This window comes from Clavelina lepadiformis, chromosome 5 (genome assembly GCF_947623445.1).
Source record: "Clavelina lepadiformis chromosome 5, kaClaLepa1.1, whole genome shotgun sequence".
In the NCBI taxonomy this organism is placed as follows: domain Eukaryota; kingdom Metazoa; phylum Chordata; class Ascidiacea; order Aplousobranchia; family Clavelinidae; genus Clavelina; species Clavelina lepadiformis.
Genome location: NC_135244.1, coordinates 5,443,347 through 5,457,723, shown reverse-complemented (window position 1 = coordinate 5,457,723; position 14,377 = coordinate 5,443,347). Strand labels below are relative to the sequence as shown.

General features: G+C 38.4%; 2 protein-coding genes across 3 annotated transcripts in view; one reads left to right on the top strand and one right to left on the bottom strand.

The window, feature by feature from the left end:
- Nucleotides 1-384: 384 nt before the first annotated feature.
- Nucleotides 385-14,377, bottom strand: part of LOC143461252 (nuclear pore complex protein Nup107-like) — a 30,901-nt gene continuing 16,908 nt past the window's right edge. Inside the window, exons 14-25 of the mRNA XM_076959098.1 lie at nt 4,979-5,064; nt 4,828-4,887; nt 4,432-4,650; nt 4,041-4,223; nt 3,726-3,918; nt 3,246-3,473; nt 3,037-3,125; nt 2,883-2,948; nt 1,932-2,068; nt 1,733-1,862; nt 1,477-1,656; nt 385-553 (exon numbers count right to left, since the gene is read on the bottom strand). Coding sequence (XP_076815213.1) covers nt 485-553; nt 1,477-1,656; nt 1,733-1,862; nt 1,932-2,068; nt 2,883-2,948; nt 3,037-3,125; nt 3,246-3,473; nt 3,726-3,918; nt 4,041-4,223; nt 4,432-4,650; nt 4,828-4,887; nt 4,979-5,064 — 1,640 coding nt within the window. The 3' untranslated portion in view covers nt 385-484. The remainder of the gene's footprint in view (nt 554-1,476; nt 1,657-1,732; nt 1,863-1,931; nt 2,069-2,882; nt 2,949-3,036; nt 3,126-3,245; nt 3,474-3,725; nt 3,919-4,040; nt 4,224-4,431; nt 4,651-4,827; nt 4,888-4,978; nt 5,065-14,377) is intronic.
- Nucleotides 5,888-14,113, top strand: LOC143461253 (uncharacterized). 2 transcript variants are annotated; one of them, XM_076959099.1, is made up of 9 exons: nt 5,888-6,232; nt 7,441-8,010; nt 8,624-8,758; nt 9,776-9,974; nt 10,537-10,661; nt 12,052-12,164; nt 12,303-12,442; nt 13,030-13,182; nt 13,513-14,113. In XM_076959099.1, the coding sequence occupies exons 2-9, from the start codon at nt 7,480-7,482 to the stop codon at nt 13,902-13,904; spliced, it is 1,788 nt and encodes a 595-aa protein (XP_076815214.1). In that variant the 5' UTR covers nt 5,888-6,232; nt 7,441-7,479; the 3' UTR covers nt 13,905-14,113. The 2 variants fall into 2 exon arrangements, with proteins under 2 accessions (XP_076815214.1, XP_076815215.1); XM_076959100.1 differs by having other exon boundaries at nt 5,893-6,232; nt 12,052-12,158.

Genomic DNA, 14,377 nt, shown 5'->3' with positions numbered 1-14,377 from the left:
TTGTTTTCATTTTGTCTAACTTGGCTACTTTGGTTTGCAAAGGATATGAAATAGAATTTCTTGGTCGTCAGTGAATCATGTATGTTCATCATCATATATATGACAAAACACCAATTTATGGATTCACCCGGTTCGCACAAACTGGTTCTTGAATGGTTTATTGCTTGTGGTAGATTTTTTATTGTTTGACTTTATAATCAAGAAAGTTATAGAAAATAAGCTTAGTCTAATCACTGCGTTGAAAATGCAATTACTGCCAGTTTTTAACATATTACTAGAAATATGCCGTATTAATTTCTCTTTTTCTTACAGTCTCTTGTGCATCAACAACCATTATTACAACTGAGTAGATTTCCCTAACCGATAAATCAAAACACTAATAAAAAACTTTTTCTAAAGGAATTTTATTATTGCAAAAGTCGATAGTGTGGCGGTTACAGATTTAATAGACCTAACTTGGAACCTACATACTGCTGCGGTTGATTCATAAAATATCCACCATGGCATCTTGAATTCTTTCTAAAATTCTCTTTCCTTCTTGCTTTGTAAACAGCTGGGATAAAGAACACATTCCAGTTATTTTTAAAATCAGTCAAAAAATAACTATTACAACAACAACTTCAGTATAAAAACACAACACTACATGATGTAATGCGAATAAAAAAAAAATTAGAACCAGAGTTGATGCAAACATTTTAATTGCAGGCTTTCAAGTGATAACTCATTCTCGAGTTAGAACTAATTTCAGACAATGCGTTTAATTACTACTTAACTAGGGCAATTATTTTTTGACTTGTCAAAAATTGTTAAAGTGAGGAGCAACTCCAAAAATGCAGTGATTAAGCAGCTTTTGCCAAAAATAAGCAGCACAAATTTGTCTCTTAATTATTTATGACAAACATTATGGGTCTTATTACTACACAATATAACAATGGGCATGGCTCGGTAAGCATTAATACAATGTTTCCTGCGATCGATAGGTAAAAGCTATAAGTAAAGCGTACTAAAGTGTAAAGCAGGCCAGCTTACCGTTGGTGTATTTGTAATAACGAATGTTATTGTTAAGTTCTAGCTGAGTTTACGCTGATGCTTGTGCTAGGCCTAGCAAAGTAGTGTACCGATAAACCAGTAACTGCCAATTTGTCAAAAAATGTTTTTTAGGTCAAAAATTGTCAAAATTTTTCCTTTTTAGATCAAATTGTCAAAATTTTTAATCAAAAATAATTGCCCTAGTGATAACAAAGCGCAATTAAAATTGGTATAAGGTCGTAAAAATTACAGCCATAAGATAAGGTTTTGGGATTGGAGATACAGCACTTATTTCTAGTCTAGACTTATTTCTACCTTGCATTGAGAATGAGTATAGTTATTACAAGTCTGCCATTAAAATGTTTGAATCTAATCTAGCATTTTTGCTTTCATTTTCTGAACATTTTGCTCCAGATGTATCCCATTCCCATTATAAAAATATCATACCTCATAAAGTTTATTATCTTCATCTGCGATAACATCAGCCAATTTTGAGCATTGGTCATTGCGACCTCCAGTGTTGAGAAGTACATTCAGAAGGAGATCACATAATGAGGGTACGTATAAACGACGCAATAGTGACATCTGGTGATGGCGACACCGATTTTCCTCGTTGTCCTCAGTGTCCTGTTTTTTGGATGTAAATTTTTCTTTAACGAAGGAAACTTAAAGAAAAATTGCAGAAGTTGAAGACAGCACTTACTTCTCTCACATCCACCAACCATCCTCCTTCTGGAAACAAGAGCACATTATAGATCTTATCAAGGGCAGCGAAACACAATCCCTCCAGGACCTCACGCCATCTTCCTAATTCCTCTTCCTGTTTCTTCTGCCTGAGCATTGGATAGCAAAAAATTGCGCCATTTTTCAGTGAGCATGAAATTTTTCTCGAATTTTCCTACCTGTGTTCTTCAGCAACGAGATCTGACAAGCTGACGCTTGCAAATGTGGAAGCTTGATTGGCTGGTTCGTATTCGTGCGGTTTGTTGTGGAAATGTTTGAACCAATCAGAGAACGTACTTTGAGCACTTAAATAAGCCTTGCAAAGAAAAACATAACAATTTAAACAAAAAATAATCATTGCCACCTCGCTAATATAAATCCGTGCAAATCAGGGTATGTGGTGAAACATTCCTAAGAAAATCACTGTAAATATTATGATCTCCAAATGGAGTATAACCATGATTTCACTTCTTTCTAGCATGACTGCTTTTTCTGTACTGCAAGCAAACTATGAAATTGTTAATTAAAAACTGTGGTAAATGAACTGAATGAAAGTGTAATCCAATAGTTGGATATGAAGATCCATTAGGAAGGTCTTGGCAGTTGTAGAGCTCTTGAATTGGCAGATTTGAAACTAAACAAACTCCCGTCCAAGAATAACACCATGCTCGGTAAATACTTATCGTGCACAATTTAAAGCTTGATTCAGTCTTCAGAAAAGTCAGTCAAGGAGGAAGCTTACATTAATAAATGCTTATTATGGCATGATTCATTTTCGCTCTAAAAATATCACTGTGGATGATGTCCGGATTTCAAAATTAAAGATTAAATAACGAGTGCATTCTAATCCAATATTTACGTGTCAGTTATTGTGAACCAACATAAACGTCCAGTCGAGAAACCGTTCAAATTTACAAAATTGAAAGCGTCGCCCACGTGAATAAAAGAGCATAATCAACTTTTCCCATTAAAGAAAACCATGTTTATTGTTATGTGACGTCACACCGCTAGTTTATGACAACAAAGGACGAAAAGGAGCGGGCGTGTTGGCTATGCAAAAAAACACTTTTTTCATAGCCTTGCATAAATTCATTCACACCCCATCCCGTTGATCTCTTACTGCGCCTTACCTGAACACAAATGTGTTCCCTGATCGCGTTGTCTGTGCCTGCTGGTAGTGGAACATCTTTGTCGGCCTAAAATGCAGTAATCAACACTCGGTTACAACAAACTAATCGTAGCTTACGGCACTAACTGGCTGATTGAAGTCAGCATAAGACGTACCACAGCGTGCCACTCTCTATGAATGATTTCGACCGAGTCTCGTGGAATCTTCTGGAAAACCTGCCGAGCAGCAGAAAATTTTCGCGCAGCTGTAGAAACAAGTTTGCTTTTTAAGTTCAAAAAATCACGCGCATTCACAATCAGCGAGTTGTTAAAGCCTAAAAAATACACTGAACTGAAGAAGGAACCCACGGGTGGCCACAAATTACCTAAAAATCCTCTTATAACAGCATTGCTCTGCTTGAGTGCCTCTGACCTCTGTGCCGGGTCAAACACGAGCCACTCGATCGCGTCAATCTTTTTGTGGTCACCAGGGGTCAAGGGCGGTTCCAAGGTCAGGTCATCACCCTGTGATACTTGCAGTGGGGCAGTATCTGGGACGCCTTGTGCCCGGATTCTCTCAACTACGTTCTTTGTGATCGCGGTGACATCAAGACCTGCACATAGTGACATCAAAATACTTTAGAGAAATATACAATTGGTGATAAGAGTTGTTGTTTTAGTGTTCTCTGTTATCAGCAAAAGCACAGTAATAGAGTAAATTAAATTTAGTTTGTAATTGTTTCGGGTTATTCCTTGATGTGTTTGGAATTTCAAAATAAAGCAGATATAAAAATACCATCTAACTTACAGGCGTAAAAGTATCCAGTTAAAAGCAGAGAGATAAATAATTAGGAGCAAAAGAATACCGGCTTCGGAGGCAAGTTCTAAATATTCTTTTCTTAAATCCCCATCTTCTATAGTTTCAAGGAAGGTGGCGTAACAATCCAACTGTCTATCAGAGGGAAGGCAGGCAGTATAGGCCGCCACTAGGTGGCCTGCGCGGCCATCAGATATGAGCTGCTTGACATAGGCTTCTAATATCTGGGCACACTTTTCATACTGAAAACGACAAAATATACAAAATGAGAAAGTTTTCAAGATCAGTCATAATTTCGAGGAAAAAAACAAAGCTCGGTTTAAAAAATCGAAGACTAAGTTTATCACTGAAGTAGGAAACTAACATTTAGTGTCATTCCGAACGATTGCAAGATCAACAAGAGATGGGCCGCAAATCTAAGAAGTTGAGGATGGATCGATTCCTCATCGATCCAGAGGAGAATTTCATCCAGCAAACCATCCATGTCGTTGAGGATGATGCATCTTTGAATGAAATGATTCGGGTTCTTTGCTTCTTCGGCTATTGACTTGGAAGAATAAAAAGAAGTGTTTTGAACGCTCAGTTGTTTTGGCTCAAAGTAAGTTGCAAGATACACACAAGCATGCACCGTATTTACTTGGTTAAAAAGCGCCCTTGAATATAAATGTTGTTAAAAATTTACCGCACTAAAAAACCTGCGGCGTAGAAGTGTGAAAACATTTGACCGAATTTCAATCCAGAAAGACACTCCTTACCTTGTCTGGCGAGTGACCGATCTTTTCAAAAACTGTCCTAACATCGTCCAACTCGCATTTCTGCAGAAAATATTCGTCAGGAAGCAACATGGAATGAATGTGCTGCCACGGTCGTCTTATATTAGCGGACTGCTGGATGCGTTTCTCGGTTGCGACGTCCACCATAGTTTTGTAATAAGACCAGACGTAATCCTCCCATGAACCACCAACTTCAAGCATCTATACGCGCAAAATCAGTTTCTTAAAATACGCACAAAGTTGCTTTGTAAAGTAGTTTTCTAGCACGGTCGGGCCGCGAGTGTGTGCACTACATTTTTTTGTTTAAAGTCGGAACGAATAAATACATCAACGGCTTTCAGTAGAGGTAATTTAGTTTGGTTGTGCTTTTTGACTTACCGCCTTCAAGTTACCGCATAACGCCCCGTACATAGCCCTTTCTTTTACGTCATAAAGGTCCTGCGGAAATAGTGAAAAACGTCACGTAATTTTGCTAGTTGCCACAAAAGCAGGCTAAAGCAATTCACAACAACAAACACAATATACCCACGTTATTTGACAAAGCCCAGCATGCGGCCTTCCACATGTCCCTGCTGGGGTTGCCTTCTATGGTGGACAGCCCGCCGTCTTCACTGGCTAAAAGAAAAGAAAAGAAAAATTGAACGTAAATCAAAACAGATATTCAATTTTCTTCTGTGCCGCTTCCTTCTGCGCGCTCAAAACAAACGCTTTATCTAGTTTGTAATATCATCTAGCAGGAAGTGACAATAGTATGCTACGTTAGACAGCACAACTATGTAATACAGTTGCTTGTTATTGTTTAGATGCCATTCGAATCGCACACAGACATAACAACAATACCAATGCGAGTTGGTTCGTTTTTTTCTATGTGTGATTGATTGGCAGATGTAGGAGTAACTGAAGACATTTCAATCTTTTGAAACAAGACAATTTTGGAAATTGTCTCAAAGTTGGAATAATTAAAAAATGTGTCTAAAAATACGGCAGAGCGCCAGTGTACGTCATGATGAAAATGGTTTAAGTAGGAAATAGCTGCTACTGCTGCTTTATTAAAAGTAAAACGGTTACATTTTACAGCACGTGTATGACCGGTGAAGTGTTTCGTGATGGTCGATGGCTTATTGAAAAAGACGGAAAAAATAACAGAAAAAGATACTAATTCTGACTTCAGCATGGTGCGTTTGTACTGTATATTTTATGGGTCGACGGGTTTTTTGAAACGAATGACTGAAAAGGCTTATGTAATTACATATTGAACGAACGAGAGCTTACTGTAGTTTGATATTAAAAACGTGAATGTAATATGGTGTAATAAATGCTAGCAAATACTAACGGTATAATTGCACTAGTGGGCTTGCTAAAGGCACTTGGTCAATATTAGACTTGCGCTAATCTAAGTAAAATTTATTGTGCACTTCAGTAAACAGGGTCTAAAGTACAGCGCGGGTTTAAACATTAATGGTCGGCTCTCCATGTACTTAACAAGCGGAGAATTCTGCGCTAGAAAATAAAAAACGGACAATTAGAACAGTTTTTTTGTTATCATGATGGGCTTCCATCGTAACGTACCTTGGTGCTTCGGTATACATTGCCATACACTGACGAATACAAACAACGGCTGTTATCTATAATACGAAGCCTGGTTTTAAAAACGGGAGTTCGATTTTTTATATTAGATAGAGCAGTGATTCACGGGATGGTATGTTCGTTCTCTCTTTATGATTTCAGTGAAAGCGCGCTGTTATGATTGGCTGGGGCATGGTTTACAACCTTAATACAGTTGGTGAGTTAAAGGCTTTTGTTTTGCTGAAGTATTGTATTCGTTGCGAGAAATTTTAAGTTTTTTGCCTATTTCCTTTGCAAGTAACTCCTGTGGCGGAAATAGCATTTAAACATCAATACAAAAGCAGTCACGAATCTATTTAACTCTAGCCGCGAGCGCTCGAAAAAACAGTTGTCGAGCGTGCAGTAGAACATTATCTCGTATTAATTTTATTCGATCGGGCCAAGCGAATTGCCGCTCTTTGCTGGGTTTCTTTTTCTTTCGAATAACGAGGAGCTTCTATTTTTTTCCTGCGCCGTAGCCTACTTTCAACTATAGACCGGCCATTGTAACGACAAGAGACCGTTTTAAATTGACGGCCTCGACGCATTCCATCAAGAGCTATGCGGAGAAAGGAAAGAGAGAGAGATACTTGTGAAAAGTAGGAGCGTCTATGAAAAAAGGGCCCTAGAAATCAATGTAGATTATTAGAGTTTTCAGAAACTCTTTGCAAAAACTAGTTTCTGTTCAAGTTCGTTGCAAACGGGCGTCGTCGTATTACCTCGCTGTGCTATGTCGGAAGGGAACGCCAAGCTTGTAGAGTGCAAGTCTAGATATTACGGTAGCATGCAGCTTTAGATAAAACGATGGTTTCATCGATATATAGTGATGTTCAAACATAGCGACAGCGGTAGCGGCGTATAATACATTCTTGTACGTTGTAGATGTATAAATAATAGATGATTGTCGGTAGCAAATAGCTAAGGGTTGCACAATGCATACGCGCCTTTAGATAACGTTTTGAAACACCGGAAAAGTTCCGACTTCTGCAAATGCAGCCATGCGTGAAGTATAGGAAGTCAGTGTTGCGGAGTGCTTGTAAACGGTTTTAATAATGGTGAAATACAGAAGACTCAACGGAGATTGTATCGGTCGAGTCGCATATTAAAAGTTTTAAAGTTTGAGTTTGTTTCATAGACAAGCGCGAACGCGCGCCGGCACACACACGAACGTTTTAACAAACGAACTAAATAAACACGAAAAAGACAAATAAGATTTCAAAAGAGCAGGAATAACTGCCAATAGATTTCCTGTTCATTTTGCGTCATGCGAACACGCAGAAAAAGGTACATTTAATTTGCAGTAGAAATTGCGATCTTTGTCAACGGGACTTGAGCTGCCAATTGCGTTCGGGAAATAACCGTTTGCCCTCTTTTTTTCTGTTCAAGCTTGGAGTAGGATAAGAAAAATACTGGCCCATCCCCACCATGTCTGTTGATATGCAACAGCAGACACACGAAAACGGAAACTTCTCGGTGACGTCAAAAGCCCGCATCGAGTCCAGGCCGCTGAATTTGACTCAGTTTCCCAAAAGACACGGACGGAAGAGGAGCACTCCTCAGAAAGCGATCAAGACGGAAGACGTGTTTTCCGATCCCGAGAGTCCAACCGAAGGCTCCTTCGAAAACGATGACGTAATGGATGAGTCCGCGGGGAGCAACATGTCGGAAGAGCTGGATAAAACCAAAAGCATCCTGGAGCACTACAGAGCATTCATGCAGAGGAACCTCTCCGAGTCCAACGGATCGGTGGACAGGAAACCCCCGAAAAAGGCACGACTTATGAAGACCACATCGCTGGGGTGCGACCGAACGGATGACTTTGGTTGGGGGAATGCCCAGTCCTACCAAAATGGTGACGATTTGACAATGTTTGAACCGATTGTCAACGGACCGGTGAACGGACCAAATGGCCTGATACCGGAGAGAACGATGAGACAGAATAACTGGGCGATTAAAGTAAGTTTATCGAACGATAACCGAGTAAGTCGGGTTACGAAGTTAACAAAGCGGTATTGTTAATAACTACTTTATAAAATCTGCCGGCATTTAAGTTGTGATTTTTTTAAACTAACACAAATTTTATTTTCAATATAAAGCGAATGTTATAATTTTAAGATGGATAAAAACATTTGTAGGGCTCTGTGCTGACTTTATAGGTGCAATTCGCATTCTATTTCTAGTCATGGTGCTTAAATCATTGAAACAAATTTTCTCAATGTGTTGATTTTCTGCCAAAGTATTGTGTTTTGTTAAATAAAGAGAAGGTAGGAGACGTGCAAAATATTTAAACAGCGAGTAGTTCAGGAAATGCATGTCAAGTAAAAACAATCGCGAAACGGTTGGAAGTAATATAAGGTTGTTGCATTCCAGCAATGCAGCCATCGCTGTATAGTAATCTAAAACTTTCAGCAAAACAAATAAACGTCCCAAAGCGGTAGATCTGCCTGGAATGCCTACCTCATAGCATAATTAGCAATACGTTGGTAAGAAAAGCGACTGTGTTGAAGGATATGAGAAATCCTGATGTGAATATCTCAAACGAAAAATTAAATTGTTGCATTTCCCTCAGGTGTGGAGGGACTGGGCATTAACAAGAAACAGAAAACCTGAAACAAAATTAGAGAGATTTTCAGAAGCACCAGTTGATATCCGCGTTGCTGATATAGAGGTTATGAGCTATTGGCTTCCAAGGTTTATCAAAGAGGTATGTCTGTGTATTTTTTAACAGTTCCTATGCTTTTAGAGATGTTTTTAAAACGTGCATTTAATCTTTAGGAATCGTTTTTTTATTCACGTTTTGTTTAAGAAAAACATTTTCGTTCGTCACGAATAACACACGCTTTCGCGTCTGGAACATTTTTTAATATGCAATTCACAGATGACGCACATTTCGCTAAACTTTCCATTTACAAGACGGTTATTGTGTCTTCTTTTTTAACAAAGCCATTACTTTAATGACATTTTGGTGCGTCACTTCCATTTCTTTTATCAAGTAAATTTGGCCGGTTTTAATTCAATCCAACTATTCCACGACTCCTCTGTAAGACTCTACTGATTAATCTTCGTTAAAATTCAACAAACGATAAATGCAGAAATTTTGGCCGCTGTATAAAAGTACTAAAAGGTCGAAAAACTTGAGGCGTTAATGATGTTTAACGGCACAACAGGATAGAGCCTCAGTCGAAAAAGGGTGTTTATAATTATTTTTTCAAACTTCTTTAATAAGATAATCACACCTTAAACTTTTTGTTACCGAAACGGCGATATAATTGTGAATAGATAGAGTATATATACAGGAAACCATACGTACAAACACTTGCGCGATTTTGATAATCTAAGGCTGCACTACGTTGTGTTATGTACACAGCCCAGGCTCGCTCGTTAAAAAGTATAGAGCCTATACTTTAAGTTTTGGTAAGTCTATGACTATGTTAACGCCTCGCTTGCCTTTTACGGCGTAAACCAAGCCAATCGATAAGCCAGCAAGGTAATAAGTAACGATAGCGCGCTGATAATAATGATAATAGTGGTACTTGTACAATTTCAAATTGAAGATTGTAGGGGGCAATGAATTGACTACAGCGATTTTAGACATATTCATTCGATGCTACTGGCTAATTTGACACAACACTGTCCGTGTTTGAAAACTGTATCTAGGGTATAAGTATATAAGTTTCAGTGGTGTGGGGTAAATATAAACAACGGATTTTACTTTCCGCAGGTCCGGCGGAAAGACAAGAAGCCGTATCCGGCGGACACGCTGATGCAGATTGCGTCCGGTTTGCAGCGTTATCTGCGGCAAGTCTCTTGTCGCTCTGAAGTAAACTTTTTCGACAAATATTCAAGCACTTTTGCTGAGTTCAGAGACGCACTCAAGAGTAGGTCTGGCGAGTTGAGCGTAGAGGCTCAAGCAAGCAAAGGTGAGTTGTCGGTGTGACGTCCATTTGAAATGATACGCTGTCGCCATTAGCCGTGGTTTTAATTATACACACTTTGGCAGTAACTGTGGTGCCGCCTTAGGAATAAATATGTAATTTATGTGAAACAGCACTTGAAGTGTAGATCGGTTAATCTGCAAACTTTCAGGGCCGTGATTAGAGACTATTTTTAACGTTCCAAGATGTAAGCCAGTGGACGTGCGGTCACTGAAACATGTATTTTTAATTTCGATTGATTAAACCTGGAAAAATGTACTTGTAACTAATTATCTGACAGAAAATGCAAAGGATATCTCTTTATTATATAACCTACTTCAATGAATGGTTATGTTATTGAAATTATTGTACGTGTACGTTTCAACAACGATAAAAACCTTTCCAGACATAGATTTTATTCGTTACTGAATACTGTTGTTTGTAAAATGATTTCTTGTAAAAACAAATGCTGAAAATAGTAAAACAAATAGTGCAAATAGTGCGCCGTGTAAAAGAAAATATATAGGTCGAGGCAAGTTAACTCTAACCACAAGTTTCTTGGATTTAGCTGGAAAACGCGTCCAGGTTGACAATTTAAACGATGACGAACTGTGGCAAACTGGTTACCTCGACTATACGACTGCAAAGGGAATTTTTCATGTTATGTTTTATTACAACTGCGTCGAATTTGAGGTGAGTTAATCCACTTCAAAATGTACTCAAAAACGAATATAGACTACAAAAATCCATTGATAAAATTTACATAAAATTCGCTATAGAACGTATAGAATAGACTAACCACAGACTGAGTCTAAACCACAATTTTAATCTTAAAATTTACGATTTCTTGCAAAAAGTGTGTTAGACGTTCTAATACAAGCTTCAACAATAATCCGCAACAATTTTGGTTGTGACTGAACCTGACCCAGTTATTATGTATAAGTGGATGATATACATGGCGTAGGCTAGATATACTGTAGAAACGTTTACATGAGGCTTTTGAAATCTGCGTATTAAACGTGAAAAGGCCTGGCTTTTGGATTTCGCGCTGTTGGCTATAACAAAAACAACAAACGAGAATTGAAAATACTTTAAAGTAAATATCAGGGCTTGCTTTTCGTGAAATAAGATTAATGCGTTGTCAGTTTGTGAGACTTTTCAGTAATTAATTAAGGCTTTCGACTACGGCTGCTTCGATTCCTTAAGCTCACGTATTTTATTGTAATCGAAGAGATTATTAATTGTAATGTTTTTAGTTTTGGCTTAAAGGAAGTAGAATCGACGCCACTGACGTGTCTTGGTGCATTAACTATGCAGTGACGTGCCAATTTCTTTATTTTTTTCTTGTCTTCACGTTCATCGGTTAAGTAACAGTCAAGCTAAAAAGGTTATGGTAATAAAACTTTGCATGGATTTCAACGAACCATAGTAGAAAAATTGCCCTTAACGATCAATGACTTTTTATTCCAATAATTTATATCATACGTTGCGTTATTTATTTTATCCCGAAACAATCTTTCACGGAATTTGATGAAAGAAGAGAAGCCCTTGCCATAACTCTTTCTACACTTCTATACGGATTAGCACAATTCCGTTAAGATCATGACGTACACACTTTAGACGTTTTCTAGGAAACGTCCGATGCTAGACTATAACACCGTTGACTATGGCAATGAACTTCGCACAGGGTCATAGCGTTTTTTAGTTACCAGTCATACAAGAAATTCGAAAACGAACGAGGCAGGCTTTTGACTAAAAACAATAAAGAGACAAATAATTGTGGCAGCAAATCAATTCGCCTTTTCTCTTTGTTAGTGCGATATTTTTTTCAAGTAAACCTGGCGCACGATCTTCTTTGAATATAAAGATTTAATAACTCAATGTCATTGCAAGGCTAATACTTATTCTTGCCTGGGGCTTACATTTTATCTGACTTTTCTTTCTTTTATACGTAAACGGTATTTTTCCGACGTATGTTTTTTCGACGTTGCGGACGGTTTTGCATTGTCTTAACCGAATATCAGTTTTACATTTCGCGGTTAACTCGGACAAGGGTCGATTTTTTGAAATTTTTGTGTCGCAGATCACAAGCATGGAAGAACATCACGAATTAAAAGTGGAACAATTCAGCGTTTCCGTTGATAAGACAAAAAATCAAGACTACCTCGAGTTTAAAAGGAGTGACCAAAGGCATGAGTAATGAACCATTTTTGTTAAAAGAAATACTCAAATACTGTCATTTTTGACCCAAAATCGAACTAAAAACCATGTTTCAATAGTACCAACAAAGGGCTTTAAACGCTTAATATTAAAGCGTTTTCACTTTCAATATAGGTATTACAACATGTCGACCAAACAAATAATGCGCAGATACTCCACAAAAAATGATCCCCGGTGCCTGGTCAAGCTATACAAAGCGTACCTGGACCTGGTGCCGTCCACTGGTCCATTCTACAGGAGGCCACTCCAAACACGTAAGTATCGGCTTGGGTTGTGCCCACTTAGTAGTTTTTGTGATCGATAAAGTTAGCAGGACCAGTTAAGATTGACTTAACCCGAACATAGCGTGACTGGCATAAAAAGTAAATTGGTAAACATGAAATGTTTGAAGTAGGTCACATGACTTTTGTATGCTATTTATGATCGGTTTATGTTAGATTGTTTTATGGCTTGTAGTCTGACAGCACATACGCTGCCAACTTACGTTGTTGTTAGCAAATTTTTATAAATGTGTTTTGGAAACCTTGTAAACTTTTGTCAATTGGAGCATTATTTCCGCATTACTTTTACCCAGTAAGCAAGGAAAAGTGCCTGTTTAGACGTATTTTGCTAAAACGTAGTTTTTGATACACATTTAACAGAAACTTATCGTGTGTCTAAAATAAGGCGTTTTCACGCGAGTATTTGCGTTTTCCATACTCCACCAGTGAAACATACGTTCTGTAAATCGAATCCTGCAAAATCTTCCACTTGCGTATTCATTCTTTACCAAGTTTGTTTTAGATCGGAAGTGCATGGAAAATCAAGCGTACATTTCAATCTGAAAGTTGTTATTTTTTAGCCGAAAATTCATCTCCAAGATTCAGCTTCAATCCAGTTGGAATAAATAAATTGAGAGAAACCTACAAACAGCTCTTCACACCGGACAGGCCTGCCAGCTTGCGGCGATCAGGAAAAACCACAACCATCCGTCATATGTCGCACCACAGCAGTGGTATGTGTCTACGCTTGTGTTGCGTTAATTAATTATTTAGCACTGGACTTACAAGAGGATGATTAACTACAGGATTAAGTATTCTTGTAACTTTCTGTTATTTCAGTGTTTTAGTTGATATTTGATAAAAAAAATAACACAACATGGCGTAATTATGAATGAAGCACGCGATACGTATTCAATATCAATGAAACCCAGGCTTCTTCAATCCATATTAGAAGTTTCAAAATCTTTCGAAAATAATTTGCACCAAAATAACTAGAGTAAAAACGCAATGTAATACAGTTGCAACGTTTTCTGCAATACCAACATGTGTTGATGTCGTTTCAGACAACACTTCACCGGCCCCTGTCACTCCAACGACGAACAGCGCATCATTAGCCGTCTATGACGAAATAACACAGAAGCTGAAAAGCAGCGGACATCTGCGTCAATCATCGCCGGCAGAGAATAACACCAATGTCGTCGACCTATCAGTGAAGATGAACGACAGCTTCGATTCGGAGCAGGAGGAGGAGGACGCCATTCCTCTGAGCGCCGAAGACGTCATGGAGCGAATTCGGAGAAGCTGGCACACGGCCAGGGAAGAACAGAGACGCGACTCGGAAGAGAGCGCTCATGATTCGGACAACGATGACGTGCTTTCGATAAAAGTCCCGCGTTACGTCAAACGTGTTGTCATTGAGCGAGACGGGAAGAAGTTTAAGTTCGATTTAAACTGATAACGATATGACCGAGCAAAATCGTTTCAAGTTTGTAAATATATCGACACACTTTCGATCCATGACGTGATACACGCAGTGTTATTGTGACGTAACGTATTTTGATTCGATCAAAGTTCAAGCAAGCAACTGCAGAAAAAAATCCAGCAAATGCAGAAAAAATAAAAGTTTCCTATGCTATACTGAAAAATGAGTTGAGCGAACTAAGGGAACTAACTGTGTTGAGGTTTCCAGACACTGCGTCGTAGCAGACCGCAGACTTGATTACTTCCTGAAGATTTGGAAATGACAGATGAATATTTACAGTAAGTTAGTAGTTACGCACAATGATGCGAGGTATACTGACGCGGGCAAACGCAAATATATCTACAGAGGACTAGTTCAAGTACACACAAGATGGCATCGTAAAAACTATAATTTCTCGATAATTGCAGTATTTTAAAAAAAATTTAAGTCTAGGTAGTTTTGGAATA